The sequence below is a fragment of the Mesocricetus auratus genome, unplaced genomic scaffold (assembly GCF_017639785.1).
Source record: "Mesocricetus auratus isolate SY011 unplaced genomic scaffold, BCM_Maur_2.0 Super-Scaffold_100676, whole genome shotgun sequence".
NCBI lineage: Eukaryota > Metazoa > Chordata > Mammalia > Rodentia > Cricetidae > Mesocricetus > Mesocricetus auratus.
This window is the reverse complement of record NW_024429266.1, coordinates 20,660,938-20,677,893: the sequence shown is the minus strand read 5'-3', so window position 1 is coordinate 20,677,893 and position 16,956 is coordinate 20,660,938. Positions and strand designations below refer to the sequence as shown.

Genomic DNA, 16,956 nt, shown 5'->3' with positions numbered 1-16,956 from the left:
CTACCATGTGAAATTCTCTGGGATGCACTACACTCAGATCAAGAGCTTTCACCAACCCAAAAGCTAAGAATGTCACCAGAGAGCATTGAAGGGATTAGCCAATTCCTGTCAATATATTCCAAAAGTGCCTCAATTCATGACTTTCTTTTATATGTAACTAAAACTTACATAAACAGTTTCTACATTGCACATGCTATTTATTTTATTTTTTTTTATTTTTTTATTTAGGTTAGAAACAATCTAGTTTCACATGTCAATCCCAGCTCTCTCTCCCTTCCCTCCTCCCCCCTCCCTCTCCACCAGGTCCCCCAGTCCCCCACCCAATCTCCACTCCAATCCCCAGGGAGGGTGAGGCACTCCATGATGGATCTCCAGTGTGCACATGAAGGGTTATATAAATCTGTGTTCTTGACCTATGGTCTCTCATATTTGACTCAAGAATAAACTATTTAATATTCTCTTTGAGAAGAGAAAATCTATTCTTTTAATTTAGGTTTATGTATTCTTATGCGTATGAACATTTTGTCTGCATGTATGCATGTGTACCCCTGATGTCAGAACTTCTGGGAGTTCCAAGTATTTCCGAGCCACCGTGTGGGTGCTGGGACTCGAACCCGGGTGATCTGCAATCACAACAAGTGCTTCTAACCACTGAGTCACCTCTGCAGCCTGAGAGCAGTGTTTGCACTGACAGAGCTTCTGACAGTCCCCCACACTGGTGCCTCTGTTTTTGCAGCCCTGCCCTCCTTCTTCCGTCTTTCTGGGAAGACTCTCCTGAGATTGGGCGGGGAGACGGCTTTGAGAAACGCCAGGGCTGGACCGAACACACCCAGCTTATTTCCTGTACCCTGCTCGCCCCCTCATTTTACACCCCCGCCCCACTTTCTTCAGTTCCTTTTTAAGGCTTGGTCTAAAGCCGCCCCTACCTAAATCCACTTTAAAACCGTGCTCAGCTGTTCCTGCCGTAGTTTCTCTTCTAGTTCAAAGTTTTCTTGTCTCCCATGCTGGAGGACGGGCTGAGAAACCAGCAGGCACAGTGCAAAGAGCCCCAAGAAAAGGGGCCTGAGCCTGGCCAGAGCTGATTTCTGCAGGGCATGGGCCAGACTCGTAATCTTGACACCTTTCTGCATGTGGGGAATACGTGGGGAATTCACTGTAGCTGAAACATGACTTGGGCAGAGTCTGACCCTGAGTTTCAATAAGGTACAAGTATTGATGCCTGTTGTGGCTGCCTCACAGGTCTCTGGTGTCATCAGGATCTTGGGACATCCTGTCCAATGCCAGGAATTGAGTTGGCTTGGTATGGTCTCCTTGGGATAGTGGCCACAAGAGTTCACAAAATTATTGTTTACCTCCATTCTGATGATCAGAAATAGCTGCCTCAGGGGTTGTGACTAACCTCCTGCAGCTCCCACCTATGTCTTGGGTGAAGGAAACAGTTCATTTAGACTCAATAAATTAGAATGAGAAATGGGCTCAAAATGCCTGACACGAACAAGTGTGAGGAGAAATCCATCCTTTCAAGCTAACGAATCTCTCTCCAGTGGGGGAGAATTTGAAATTTCATACCATGAATTTACCATGAGGGAAGACAGGCAGGAAAAATGGGACTAAAGTATGGATCTGGTCTCATAGACTTTCTGCCGACCCATGCTTGAATGGGTGTCTGTGTCTTAGTTCCTGACTGAATCTCAATGATTGGGTTTTAAGAATCAAAGATATAGTAATACATACCATATTAAATACAGTGCTTTTTGTGTGAGGAGACAGATTAAAGGTACCTTTGATTCTCCAGTTGGGTGTGGTGGCGCACACCTTTAATCCCAGCACTCGGGAGGAAGAGGCAGGTGGATCCTTATGGATTCTAGGCCAGCTTGGTCTTCAGAACAAGTTCCGGAACAGTCCCACAATGGTACTATGGTGCCTCAAGGAAAAAAAAAAGCACCTCATACAACTTCCTGTTTCTGGTTTTCACCCCTGAATGAAGGAAAGGAAGTCCCCTGCCTTCTCTCACAGTTGTCTCCAGTGTTCCTGGCAAGCTTTGCAAAGTAGCATGTGCTGCTTCAGAAAATGGGAATGGTGTCTGGTCCTGGAACTGCTACTCCTCCTGCCTCTGATAACAGGACTTCCAGGTAGTTTCCACCAAGCGTCTGCTTGTGGTTGTGCACTGAAGGCACGGTCAGCCGGGAAAGGGGAGATGGGATGTAGTTCAACCTAGACATGGGTGGGCTCTTGGGCAGGGTTCTTCCATGCTGGTAGCAGGGCTGTGGGAAGGCTAGGGAGCATTCTTTAACTCTGGAAAAATCAGGCCCTGTTTCTTTTCGCAAGGGGACATGAGAAACAGGACCCGGGGAGATGGGGAAGTAGGTCCCCCATACTGTAACTCATGGCTGTGAAATTACAGGAACATACTTTTAAGAGAAGCTCTCTGCTGGGGAGTGTCCCATTGTTTGGTTGCCATGTTTTCCATTTGGAAGCAATGTGTCCCGTTATGTGTTGGGAACTTTATTTATGTAAGGGGTCCTGCCCTGAGCTAAAATAAAAGGTAATTACTTTAAAAACAGAAAAAGAAAAGAAGCGGTAAATTACTGTGTCAGAGATGGACACAAATGTCAGCACTGTAAGGAGAACAAGGAGCTATGGAGGAGCAGAGCCAGACCGCGATGGTGTAAATCTTAGGGAGACGAGCTAGCCTCGTGTGGAGGAGAGGTGACTGACATTCACACCATGCTTAGAGCCTGTCATTCTTGGCACAGACTGGCTTCAAGTCTACGGATGCACTGTCTGTAGGGCCCTTTGTAACTTACACTGACCACCTTGGGCTGCTTTAGCTCATAGCACAGAATTACGGCTGCTAACATCTGAACTGGTAGGATGAGTTGGTTAACTCTTGAGAAAGTCGAACTTAACTTGGTTGTTTTCCCACAAAGGAGCATTGTTCTTAGCTCTGGACCTTTCTGTCTAGAATTCCGTGCACCCTCAACACATCCTGCCTCACCACGGGCTTCCATTTGCATGCATCTTCCTCCTGGAAACCCTGGGCTTCAGACTGTAGCGTATGACTTGTTTGTTTCTATCTTCTTGAGTCAGCATCCTACTTCTCAGCCACAGAACCTGGAGCACACCATACACTCAGTCAATAACCGTTAAACAAATGAATGAGTAACTTCAAAAACTTCATTTGGTCTACAGGTCCATAACTTCATGAGTGTTTGAGTTTCTTCTCCTTCGTAATGTTTGTCTTCAGGGCAAAGTTTGAGATGCACTCTTTACATTTCTTCCCTCAGCTGCCCTTTTCAAGGGGATGATTCACAAGTATCCTCTACTCCTGTGGGGCATTCTGCTCTCTCCTTACAGGAAGAAGGGTGCCCTGGAAATGGCATGATGCAGGAAACCCAAAGAGCTGTTTCCTGTCTGGGCTCTGTCCTTGGGGCTTTTTAAATATCTCCTCCACTCTAAAATGGGCATGATATCATACTTTCTATGTCTCTGAGGAACTTCTAGTCAGACTCAATAAAGTTTTAAAATAGGAAGATTCACTGAGGACACACATGCATTAGATAGGAATGGGAGATCCGCATAAATGAACGCTCAGACCCCAAACTCTTGCCTGTGCCTCAGTCTGAATTTCTGTTCTTCTTTTCTTAAAGCATCGAGTCTAGACTTTCCAAACACGCGTTGAGAATTTGACTCACCATTTTTGTTCTGACTTTTTCTTTTCTTGCTGTTTAACCCTTTGAAGCATTGGTGCCAAAAATAATCGCTCCAACTAATTTTACTCATGAGCTGGAGGTGGGTTTTACTAGGTTACTTTTCCTTTTAAGGAATCCCTCCTACTTGCAGCAGGATCATGGTGGAGCCTAGAGTCATTTGGAGGTCACATTCATGCGCATGGCCAGTGTCTAACTGACTGTAGTACCTCCTATGGTCACTTAAGACAAACCAGCCAATAGTATCTATTATTTCTCACCTAGCTTTGTAAGCCACACTTCAGAATTCTGTTCACTAAGGCAGTCATTAAGTCCTATCCAGCTCCAAGAGGAGGGGTACATCATCATTATTGTTCTTTTGAGACAGGTTCTCTTGGAACCCAGGCTGACCTCATGCTTGCTGGGTAGCTGAGAATAACCTTGAACTCCCCATCTTACTGCCTCTACTTCCTAACTGCTAGGATTACAGATTTAGACCACCATACCTGGCCTCAAGGGGAAGGGTCCAAAAGCATATCTGTTGATGGGAGGGGTGTTAAAATGAAAATTTGGGTGATAGGACCTCTGATATGTCAAATACTTTGTCACTGAGCTACAACCTCAGCTCCAACTTAAAATAAAATTCCCATAGCCAAGCATGGTGGCACATGCTGTTAATCTCAGCACTCTGGTGGATCTCTGTCAGTTCCAGGCCTGTTTGGTCCATATAACAAGTTCCAGGACATCCAGGGCTCTAGCTTGAGAAACTGAACAAGTGGAGGACCTTAAAAGAAAGGTCCTGTCTTAAACAAACAAAATTAAAAAAATATATATATATATAAACAAAAGCCCTTTCATAGTTTCTCTCTGCCCCAACTTTTCTGCTTTCATTGTCATCTACCTCAATTAAGAGCACCTCCACTTGTTCAGTTTCTCAAGCTAGAGCTCTAGTAGTTATCCTCGGTTCTTTTCTTACCCTTGCCTCTCACAACCAGATATGTGTTAGTCCATCTACCCCCACTGCCGTTCGTCTTGGACCAGAGGACCACTTTCTGGTGGTGACCAACAGCAGCACTCACCAATCCTAACTGCTCTTTTCCGTCCGTTCTCTGTTCCTAGCTGGTTTTGAATACTGCTATTGGTGTAAATTTTCTAAAATAGTTATGCTTGTTTCACCCGTTTACGAAAAACTCCTCCGTAACGGCTACGGCAAACGGGAGAGCCCAAACTCTGAGCACCAGTTCGTATGTCATCTTGCAGTCGCCTCCTGCCCTCACCTCATCTGTGCTCATCTGTGCCGCTGTCATCTTTGAGTGCTGGGTGCTATTGCCAGGCAGGTGCATCATTAGAGTTAGGGAGAACTACCCTAAATTTGGCCCCACCTCCATGGGGCACCCTATATGAAGGGCAAGGATGGGCGAAGCTTTTGCTCTTTGCCCGCTAGTCCTCACTAGTGCTGGCACTGACTTGGAGCCCACTTTTTCAGGATTCACTTGTTACTGAAGACCAGCTGAGACATTCATCCTCACAAACTGAGTAACCAACTACTGGATTCTTGGACTCTGTCAGGAGACAGTCATTGCTGTGTTAGCTGGGCCACAACCTGTGAGCCACTCTAATAAATCCCTTATCTATTAAGTCATTCTATCAGTTCTGTGATTCTAGAGCTTTGTACCACAATTTAAGCCATTTCGGTCCCTAAATCAAGCAACAAAACAGAAACCTCTCTTCACCTTCTACGTCCTTTCACATGCCCTGTCTTCCTTCCCATCCACACTTAAATGTCTTCAAAGGATGGCTGATTTCTGTTCCTCCTTTTTTACATTCAGAATTCCATGTCAAATCAGCCTACTAAACTCATATTCCCTGTCTCAGAAAGATCACCCTGGGTATTGTCACCAAGACCTAGATCTAGGGTACTAATACCTATTGCCAAATTGGTTCCTAAATGGTTATACATAGGCTTCTTAAATGTTTGGTCTCATCAGGGAGCTCCCGGTGACACCACACCAATGCCTTCAAGACTCATCTCCATCTCTTCTTTAAGAATTTTACTAAAAATGGTTTTAGTAATCAGAACTTCTTTAGAACATTTTTCTCTTTCCTGAGTAATGCCTTCATATGAGATTATGAGCACACACCCTGTGTGTGTGTGTGTGTGTGTGTGTGAGAGAGAGAGAGAGAGAGAGAGAGAGAGAGAGAGAGAGAGAGAGAGAGAGAGAGAGAGAGAGATTTAAGGGGCTCTGGATGTAGTACAGAATGACCTTGAACTCATGATTACACCGAGTCAAACTTTCAAGTTTGGGATACAGTCATATGCTATCACAGCAGATATAATTATGCTTTTCTAACAGACAGGTAACACAGATAAACAGAGGCAGAATTATTTCTATCCCTATTAAAAACTACAGGAACATACTGTAACTTTGTTTTCAGTACCTAGACACACTACCAACAGTTTTGTAATATTATGTTAAAACCAATAGTCATCGGTCCCTTTACTCTTGTCTCATCTGTCTTCTGAAAAATAACTATAACCACCAACGGACCACTTCCTTATTCTTGCAAGCAGCCATACCCAGTGATTAGGTCAGCCTTTTTAGAATTGTTATATGCATATGGTTGAGGAGGAAGATTCAACATCCTGTTCACTGCTTCTCCCTGCTCTCCCACGGGGGAAAGGGTCAGGGGCTTATTTTCCTCTGTCATCATATCGTGAGCTTTTCCATTTCTTGAGTGTACATCTGAGACTTGTCAGAGGCTGTCCTAGATGACTAAGTTAGTTCTTCATGGATGAAGGTGGGGGACTTTTGTCCCAAGGCCTGAGATGCCTTTGGTTATCTCCAATAAGGAAGTGCTACCGGTACCTGGTGGGCCGAGGCCAGAGTTACTTAGAACCTTAGATTCTTAGAATCACAGAACAGACTTCTCCTTTACCGAAATGTTTATTATTTGGCCCTAAATACCAAAGTATCAATAGTAAACAACTGACTGAGGCTCCATATTAAAATCACATGGAAATAAGGATGAGGGTAAATGGGGAATACGTGCCTAAGGACTTAAAATCCTGGACATGGTGACACATGGCTGTTATCCCAGCATTTGGGATGCTAAGCCAGGAGAAGCTGCTATTTCAGGCCATCTTTGACTACATGGTGAGTTTGATGTCAGCCTAGGTTACATGACACTATCTAAAAACAGCTAGAACAAAAAGCCCAGTGGGAATGTTCTCTTATGCTATGTGCTCTAAGAGCCAAGCGCCTGAACGCATCACTGCCATCAAAGCCCAGAGATACCAGGGCATGTGGTTATACAGTATCTGTTGTTTAGACTGAAATGATTCTGAGAGCCATGGTAAGATATGGACTGGACCAACCAGAAGCAACTTGGAAACAAGTGTCTGGGTATGTCTGCGCAGGTGAAAGGCCAGGGCAGTCGGCGTAAGCAAGTGCAGTGAAGCCACCAAACAGGGCCGCTCTGTGGGTGGAAAATGTCAGAGCGAGACAGTTGTCTCAGAGCAGAGAGCAGTGGTTGGGCTGGAAAACTCATAGATTTTATATGGCAGGCAGCAGGGAGGGAGTCTCTAGGGGACACGGGCTGTTTGACTTACCTAAGGTGCACTTCGCTCACAGCAGTTTGCCGTTGGGGACAGAGAAGGGAAATAGTGGCTTTCCTGGCAAACAGAGACTGAAATCACAAGGTGTCTGAGGCACGCTGAGTTTAGGTTTCAGTTTATCCTGTAAGGGTTCTTCCGCTCACTGAGGTTGGGCCCTGGCCATCATCTTAGGGCTTCATCAGTTGCACTGCTATTTTGGGGCCTGCTTGGTGACCTAGCAGGTAAGTTCTCAACAAACGTTTGTTGAATGCATAGGTAGGCCGAACAGATGAACGAATCCTGAAATGAAGGGTTGAATGAATTTCGAAAGCTCTGGGGCCGTAGATGGAGTTTCGGTAATTGGCAGCTGAAAAGGAGGCTCTTGATGTTGGTGGATACTTACCTGGGGCCATGTGGCAGGGCACAGCAGGTGAGGCGGCACAGCAGGCAGAGGGGAAACTCTAGGGCATCGTTTATTTGCCTATGTGGGTGGCAATACCATACATGGAACAGTCTATGAACTACGTAATTATATCCTTTTGAGCTCCAGCTAAACATCCCCCAATTCTAGTTCCTCTTAGGAAGATTCCAAAATACCCACACATTTGAAATCATCCAGCATGGAAGCGATGAAGAGGCTATGCTGTTGAGTTGCAAACAAGAAGTAGCCCCACTGCATGTGTTTAAATTGCTATTTAATGGAACCTGTTGGTACATAAAGACTCTGTTAGGGCACCTACAAGGACATAAGGGATTGTCCTGGCCAGGTTTTTGTCAGGTGACATAAGCTATCCAGGAAGAGGAACCTCAATTGAGAAAATTACTCTATTCATAGGCCATTTCTTAATTAATGATTTTTGTGGGTGGGCTGAGCCCATGGGGACAGTGGCCCCCTTGGGTTGTGTAAGAAAGACAGCTGAGCCAGTCAGTGAGTATCAGCCCTCCCTGGCTTCAGTTCCAGCCTCCACCTTCCTGCCTTGAGCTCCTGTCCTGACTTCCGTCAGTGATAGAGTGTGACCTCAGAGTTGTAAGCTAAACTCTTCCTCCCCAATTGCTTTTGGTTATGGTGTTTTACCACAGCAACAGAAAAATAACTAGCACAGGGGACTCTGAAGCTTCAGTGACATCATTTTATAGTAATTTTGCCTCGAAACCGAACTTTCTCAGATAACAGTTTATGAACATTACCTGCTCTTTCTTACTTTCTAGTGACTTGATTTTTAAAAAAATGTGAGTACCTCTGTAAATATAAACCATTTTACAGGGAGCTTTTAGAAATAATTTTAAAATCTTTTATTTAATATTATTAATATAATTAATTTTCTGTTTTTCTTTTGAGAAGCTTTTGCTATGTAGCCGAAGATAGCCTGAAATTCCTCAGGCTCCCTACAGATCACTGCACCTGGTTGGATTTTTTTAATAGCAAAAGTAAAGCAACACACACACACACACACACACACACACCTTAACTTGTTGCTGTCACTTTCTTATCCCGCCAGGTTCCACAGCTGCTTCAGTCCCAAAAAACACACAAAAACTTATATTAATCATAAAATTGTTGGCCGATGACTAGGGCTTCTTATTGATTTTCTCTGTCTTAATTATTAACCCATTCTGTAAATCTATGTATTTCCACGTGATCTTGGCTTACCAGACAAGGCCTGGACCTGTACTCTTTTGCCAGCTACATCACATCTCTTCCGGAGTCCCTCTTTGCCTACCTTTGCCAGAATTCTCCTCATCCCTAGTCCTGCCTATCTTCTTGCCTCTACTGTCTATTGGCCAAACTGTCTTATTCATCAACCAATAGGAGAAACATATATACAGAGAGACATCCCCCATCATTAACTGATTGTCTTCAACCCTTTCACTACTCCCTTTCTTCATCCATTTCCCTTCTTCACTCCACACCACCCACTGTGATCTTTTCAGTGTTGGCTAAATATGGCAGGCACACTCCCCATCACAGAGCCTTTGCTGCAGACCTTCCTCTACCTGGATCACTGTCATGGGAGATATCTGTTAGCTTTCCTCTCTCCTTGAAGCCTTTGCTCAGATGCAACAAACTCATCACCTTATGATGACATCTCCCTGGCGTAACTCCACCTGTATTCATAACCCTGCTTTCTCTTTTTTCATAGTGATCACCACTGCCTAATATGCTCTACAATATATTCAGTTATTGTATTTCATTTTTTCATTTTATTGAAGATATATTTTTTCCTTATATAATATATCCTGATTATGATTTCCCCTCCCTCTACTCCTCCTAGTTCCTCTCCACCACCCCTTGCAACTGGATGCACTCACTTTCTGTCTTTTGTTAGGAAACAAACAGGCTTCTAAGAGATATTAATAAAATACAACAAAATAAAATACAATAAGATTTAAAAACCTATCACATTGAATTGGACAAGACAAAAATAGAAGGAAAAGAGCTCAAGAGAACATACAAGAATCGTGGACACACTTATTCACACATTCAGGAATCTCATAAAAACACTAAACTGGAAACCACATATATACACAGAAGACTTGATGCAGACCTGTGAAGGCCCTGCGCATGCTACCTCATCCTCTCTGAACTCATGTGAGCTTTGATCATGTTGATTTAAAGGACCTTGTTTTCTTAGTGTCCTCCATCTCCTCTGGCTCTTATTCTGAGTCCTCTCTTTGGAGTTCCCTGAGCACTGAGCAGAAGGATTTGATAAAAAAAGAAAACATCCCATTTAAGGCTGAGTATTCCAAGGTTCTCACTCTGTCTGGCTATGGGTCTCTGTACTTGTTCCCATCTGCTGCAGGGGGAAGTTTCTCTGATGATGACTGAATAAGGCACTGATCTATGGGTACAACAGAATATCATTAGGAGTCATTTTATTGATAAAGGTTTTTGTTTTGTCTTGTTTTTTTTTTAGATAGTATTTGGTTTTACCAAAAGTCCCTGAGCTATCTAGTCTCTGGCTCTTGATCACCCAAGGAGTATTAGGCATGGCTTCCATCTCATGGAGTGGGCTTAAGTCAATCAGATATTGGTTGGTTACTCCCTCAAGATGTGTGCTCCCAGTGCCCTAGTACATCTTGCAGGAAGGATACCATTGTAGATCCAGGGTTTGTGGCTGGATTGGTGTTTACTTTTCTCTTTTGGTAGGGTGCAGAGTACACTCCTGTACAAAAGATGCTGGCACACAGGGTGAAGGCTCTGTGTAGGCACAGCTTGGCTTCTCTGTGTTCAGTGAGCTGTGCAGGTGTTGTTTTCAGCAATGGAGCCTTGCTGTCAGTTTGTGGAGAGCAACTTATAGTCTTGGCAAGAGCCTGAGATTTTTAGGAATTCCTATGAGACAGATTACCTTGACAACAACTCAATTCAGTATAACCCAATCCTGGTACTAGAAGCTTCATTTAGTGACAAGATATGACCAGTTGGGACTCTGTCTCTTCCATCATTTGGTGATTTCATTTAGATCAGTTTCATACATACATACATACATACATACATACATACATATGTATATATACATATACATGGAAGGTATATATGATTCTACTTTATCAGATTTCCATAATACCCCTCAAATTGACCTTAATTTTAGGTGTTTCTCCCCATATTCCCTCCCTCGTGCCATTTTCCTGTTCACCTCCTTGCTTGGTCCTCCTGTACTGGCCACACCATCCATCCATAACTATCTATCCTATTTTCCTTTCCTAAGGAGACCTATCTGTACCCCCTAGTTCTTGCTCTATACCTGAAATCTGTAACTCTATGAATTGCAGCTTCTTATCATTGATTTAACGGCTAATATAAGTGAATTACATACCATATTTGTCTTTCTGGGTCTGAGTTACCTCTCTCTGGCTTTTTTTTCTAGTTCCATCCATTTATCTACAAAGTTCATGATATCATTTTTAAAACATATGAATAATACTCCATTGTGTAAATGTACTACATATTTTTTAAAAAGCCATTCTTCTGTTGAAAGATATCTAGGGGGTTTTCAATTTTTGGTTATTATGAATAGAACATCAGTTAACATGGTTGAGCAAGTGTCTCTGTAGAAGGATGAAACATCCTTTAGATATATGCTCAATAGTGGTGTCTTAGGGTTTTTATTGCTGTGAAGAGACTCCATGACCATGGTAGCTCTTATAAATGAAAACATTTAATCGGGGTAGCTTGCTTATAGTTTCAGAGGTTCAGTCCATTATCATCAAGTACATGCAGTCAGACATAGTACTGGAGGAGTCGATGGGAGTCCTACATTTTGCAAGCAACAGGAAGTTGACTGAGACGCTGGGTGGTATCCTGAGCATAAGAAACCTCAGAGTCCATACCCACAGTGGCACACTTCCTCTAACAAGGCCATATCCACCCCAACAATGCCACACATCCTAATGCCACTCCCTGTGAGATTATGGGGGCCAGTTACATTCAAGCTACCACAAGTGGTATAGTGGATCTTAAGGTAGATTCATTCTCATATTCCAGAGGAACCACCATACTGATTTCCATAGTGGCTGTATAAGTTTGCACTCCCACCAGCAATGAATGTGTGTTCCCTTTATTCCACATTCTTGACAGCATGAGCTATCAGCTGTGTTACTGATCTTAGCCATTCTGACAGGTGTAAGATAAAATATCAAAGTAGTTTTGATTTGCATTTCCTGGATGACTAAGGAAGTTGAACATTTCTTTAAGTGTTTCTCAGCCATTTGAGTTCCCTATGTTAAGAATTCTCTGTTTAGATTAGTACCCTGTTTTTATATATCATCAGTTTTTTATTTAAATTACATTTTTTCATTTATTTTACATACCAACAAGTTTCCCTTCCCTCTTCTCTTCCTGTCCCCTCCCCTTTCCCATCTACCCCTCCTCCCCATCCACTCCTCTTCCATCTCCATTCAGGAAGGGACTTGCACAAAGTGAAGCACATCAAGTTGAGGCAGGACCAAGTTCCTCTGTTTACACTGTGTCAGGGCCAGGTCATCCGGCATAGGAACAGGTTACCAAAGCCAGCTAAGCACCAGGGAGAGGTCCTGCTCTCACTGTTAGAATCCTTACTAAGAGAGAAAGCTACACAAGTGTCACACACATGCAGAGGACCTAGGTCAGACCCCTTCAGGCTCCATGATTGTTAGTCCAGCATCCATGAGCTCCTATGAGTCCAGGCCAGTGGTATCTGTGGGGTTGTCCCATCATGACCCGCCTGGCTGGTACAATCCCTCCTCCCTTTCTTCCACAAGACTCTTGGAGCTCAGTGCAATGCTGGTCTGTGAATCTTCGCATCTGCTTCCATCAGTTACTGGATAGAGTATCTCTGATAGCAATTAGGGAAATCACCAATGTGCTTATAGCACATGACCTATCCAGACACCCTCTCCACCATTGCTAGGAGTCTTAGTTGGGGTCATCCTTGTGGGTTCCATGTGGTTTCCCTGGCACTAGGTCTACCTACAGAGTGGGAAAAGATCCTCACCAACCCCACATCTGACAGAGGGTTGGTCTCCAAATAATATAAAGAACTCAAGAAACTAAACTTCAAAATACCCGATAATCCAATAAAAAGGGGGTACAGAGAATTCTCAACAGAAAAATCTCAAATGGCCCAAAGACACTTACAGAATTGCTCAATATCCTTAGTCATCAGGAAAATGCAAACCAAAACAACTCTAAGATACCATCTTACACCTGTCAGAATGGCTAAAATCAAAAACACTGATGACAGCTTTTGTTGGAGAGGATGTTGAGTAAGAGGAACATTCCTCCACTGCTGGTACAGCACTTTGGAAACTGGTATAGCCACTTTGGAAATCTGTATGGCTATTTCTTAAAAAATTGGGAATCAATCTACCTCAAGACCCAGCTATACCAATTTTAGGCATATACCCAAAGGATGCACAATCATACCATGAGGACACTTGTTTAACTATGTTCATAGCAGCATTATTCATAATAGCCAGAACCTGGAAACAATCTAAATGCCCCTCAACTGGATAAGGTAAATGTGGTACATTTGCACAACAGAGACTCAGCTATAAAAAATGATGACCTCATGAAATTTGCAGGCAAATTGATGGAACTAACAAAACTCATTCTGAGTGAAGTAACTCAGACCCAGAAAGACAAACATGGTATGTGCTCACTCATAGGTAGTTATTAGGAGCAAAGTATCAGATAACCAACCTACAATCCACAGTCCCAGAGAGGCTAGATAACAAGGAGGGCCCAAAGAGGGGATGCCTGGATTTCCCTGGGATGGGGAAGTAGAAAAGATCTGGCTAAACTTGGGGCAGGGGTTGGGGGAATGGATGGATGGGAAGCAGAAGGAGCAGGTTGGACAGGCTAGGTGCAGGAGGTGGGCTGGAGGCAGGATGGAGGGGGAGAGTAACAGAGACTTCTTAATGGGAGGTCATTTGGGGGTTAGGGTACCCTGTTTTTTAGTTGTAGTATTTGGTTTGTTTATATCTAGTTCATTGAGTTCTTTACATATCTTGATAGTCTTCTATTGAATGTGGAGTTGGTGAAAATCATTTCCCATTCTGTAGGCTGCCACTTTGTCCAAATGACAGTTGTCCTTTGCAGTACAGAAGCTTCTCAGTTTTGTGATGTCCTATATATCTATTCTTGATCGTAGTCCCTGTGCTAACAAGGTTCTGTTTAGAACATGGTTTACTGTGGTAATGTGTTCAAAACTATTCCCTACTTTCTCTTCTATCAGGTTGTTGAGGTCTTTGATGCATTTGGACTTGAGTTTTGTGCAGAGTGATTAGTATGAATCTCGTTGCATTTTTCTACATGTGTACATTTGATTTGACCAGAACCATTTGTAGATGCTGCCTCCCCCCCCAATGTGTGTTTCTGGCTTCTTTATAAAAAATCAGGTGTCCATCCATGTGTGAAATTACATCTGAGTCTTCAGGTCAATTCCATTGATCTACATGTCTGTTTTTGTGCCAACTATGATGTTTTTAGCTTTGTAGTACAACTTGAAATCAGGATTAGTGACACCTCTCACAGTGCTTTTATTGATTCAGAATTTTTTTAGCTATCCTGTTTGGTGTGTGTGTGTGTGTGTGTGTGTGTGTGTGTGTGTGTGTGTGTGTGTGTGTTTCTATATGAAGCTGAGACTTGTCTTTTCAAGATCTATAAAGAATTGTGTTGGAATTTTGAAGAGGATTACATTGAATCTATAGATGGTTCCTGGCATGATGGCCATTTTTACTCTGATAATCCTACAGATCCCTTAGAATGGGAGATATTTCCATCTTCTGATATCTTCTTCATTTTCTTTCCTTAGTGACTTGAGGTTTTATCACACAAGTCTTTCACTTGTTGGGTTAGAGTTAGTACACTTTATATTATTTGATGCTATTGTGAAAGGTGTTGCTTTCCTGATCTTTCTCAGTCTGTCATTTGTATAAAGGAAGGTGTCTTAGTTAAGGTTTCTATTGCTGTGAAGTGTCACCATGACCATGAAAACTATTATAAAGAAAGCATTGAATGAAGTGGCTCACTTACAGTTCAGAAGTTTATTCCATCATCATCATGGTTGGAAGCAAGGCAGCATGAAGGCAGACATTATGCTGGAGCTGAGTCCTTGCAACAGGAAGTGGCCTGTCCACTGGGTGTGGCTTGAGCATATATGAAACCCAAAGTTTGCTTCCATAGTGACACACTTCCTCCAACAAGACCATGCACACTCCAACAAAGTCAGACCTCCTAGTGCCTCTCCCTTTGGGGAACTTTTTCTTTCAAACCACCACATTCCACTACCTGGCCCTCAAAAGTTTGTGGCCATATCATAATGCATGCAGTCCAACTTCAAAAGTCCTATAGTCTGTGACAGTCTCAAACTCATTTAAAAGTCTAAAGTTCAAAGTCTCTTCTAAGATTCATGCAATTCCTTAACTGTAATCCCTGTATAATCAAAATAAAAAAATCAGATCACATACTTTCAACATAAGGGCACAGTATATATGTTACCATCCCAAAATATAGGGAAGGGAGCATAGTGAGGAAATACTGTACCAAAGTAAGACCCAAAACCAGCCAGACAAGCTCCAAACTCTGCATCTCCAGGTCTGATGCCAACACACTTTTCAGATCTCCAACTTCTTTCAGCTTTGTTGACTGCAACACATTTCTCTTTCTTGAGCTGGTTCTGTTTCCTATTAACAGCTCTCCTCAGCCAGTATCCCACAGCTCTGGCATCTCTAACATTTTAGGGTCTCCAAAGCAATCCAGGCTTCACCTTCACACCTTCATGCAGTGAAGGTAGACCTCTATTCAGGAATATCCCTGACACATGCCTGGCCTGTGTGGATTTCCTTAGTTGTAGAGAAATATTTCATAGTCTCTTTCTTCTATCCTTAAAGCCAGAATTATGTGGCCAAAGCTGCCAAGTCCTGCTGCCTACTGGGACTGGAGTATGCCCCCCTTATTCAGTTGCATCTTCAGCAACTTTCTGTTTCCAATGGTTTCCCTCACTGCCTCAGCTTGGCTATCCTGGAACTGGATCTGTAGACTACGCTGTCCTCAAAGGCCTTCCTGCATCTAAGGAGACGATCATTTGGTTTTACTTTCAGTTGGTTCATGTAGTGGATTATATTTATTTATATATGTATATTGGCAATCCCTGTATCTCTAGGCTGAAGCCTAATTAATCATGGTTGATGATATTTTTGATGCTTCTTGGATTCAGTTTGCAAGTATTTTTGCATATATGTTCAAAAGGGAAACTTATTTGTAATTGTCTTTCTTTGTTGAATCTTTATGTGATTTGAGTATCAGGATAAATATGACCTCACAAAAATGAATATTCCTTCTGTTTTTATTTTGTGAAATAATTTGAGGAGCATTGGCATTAACTCTTCTTTGAAAGTCTGATAGGATTCTGATCTAAAACCATCTGGCCATGAACTCTTTTGATTGGGAGACTTTCCTCTTTTTTTTTTTAGAAACAATCATTTTACATATCAATCCCCCAATCCCTCTCCTTTGTATCCACCCATGCCCCTGCCAACCTCCCCAACCCACCCCCCACCTGCTCCCCAAGGAAGATCATCAAAGTCTGTCACATCATTAGGGGAGGGCCTAGGCCCTCCTCCGTATATCTGAGCTGAAATAGTATCCTTCCATAGGGAATGGGCTCCTAAAGTCCATTTGTGCCCTAAGGATAAATACTGGTTCCACTGTTGGAGGTCCCGTAGGCGGCACAGGCCTTCTAACTGGCACCCACATTCAGAAGGTTTGGTTCAGTCCAATGCTGGTTCCCCAACTTTACGACTGGGGTTTGTGTGCTCTCACTAGGTCAGGTCAGCTGGTTCTGTAAGTTTTTCCAGCATGGTCTTGATTCCTTTGCTCATGCTTCCTCCCTCTCTACAATTAGATCCCAGGAGTATGGCTCAGTGCTTAGCTGTGGGTGCCTGCTTCTGCTTCTATCAGCTACTGGATGAAGGCTCTAGGATGGCAATTAAGGTAGTCATCAATCTCATTATAGGGGAAAGGCATGAAAGGCGGCCTCTCCACTACTGCCTAGATTCTTAGTTGTAGTCATCTTTGTGAATCTCTGAACATTTCCCTGGTGCCAGATTTCTCTTTAAACCTATACTGGCTCCTTCTATTAAGGTATCTCTTTTCTTGCTCTCCTCTATTCCTCCCCTGTCTGTCTTCCTGGT

At 43.1% G+C, this 16,956-nt stretch overlaps 1 protein-coding gene across 1 annotated transcript in view; it reads left to right on the top strand.

The window, feature by feature from the left end:
* The first annotated feature begins 1,969 nt into the window (after positions 1 to 1,969).
* Cd48 (CD48 molecule) overlaps positions 1,970 to 16,956 on the top strand; it is a 32,411-nt gene continuing 17,424 nt past the window's right edge. Inside the window, exon 1 of the mRNA XM_013119164.3 lies at positions 1,970 to 2,132. Within this exon, the coding sequence (XP_012974618.2) occupies positions 1,982 to 2,132 (151 nt within the window). The 5' untranslated portion in view covers positions 1,970 to 1,981. The remainder of the gene's footprint in view (positions 2,133 to 16,956) is intronic.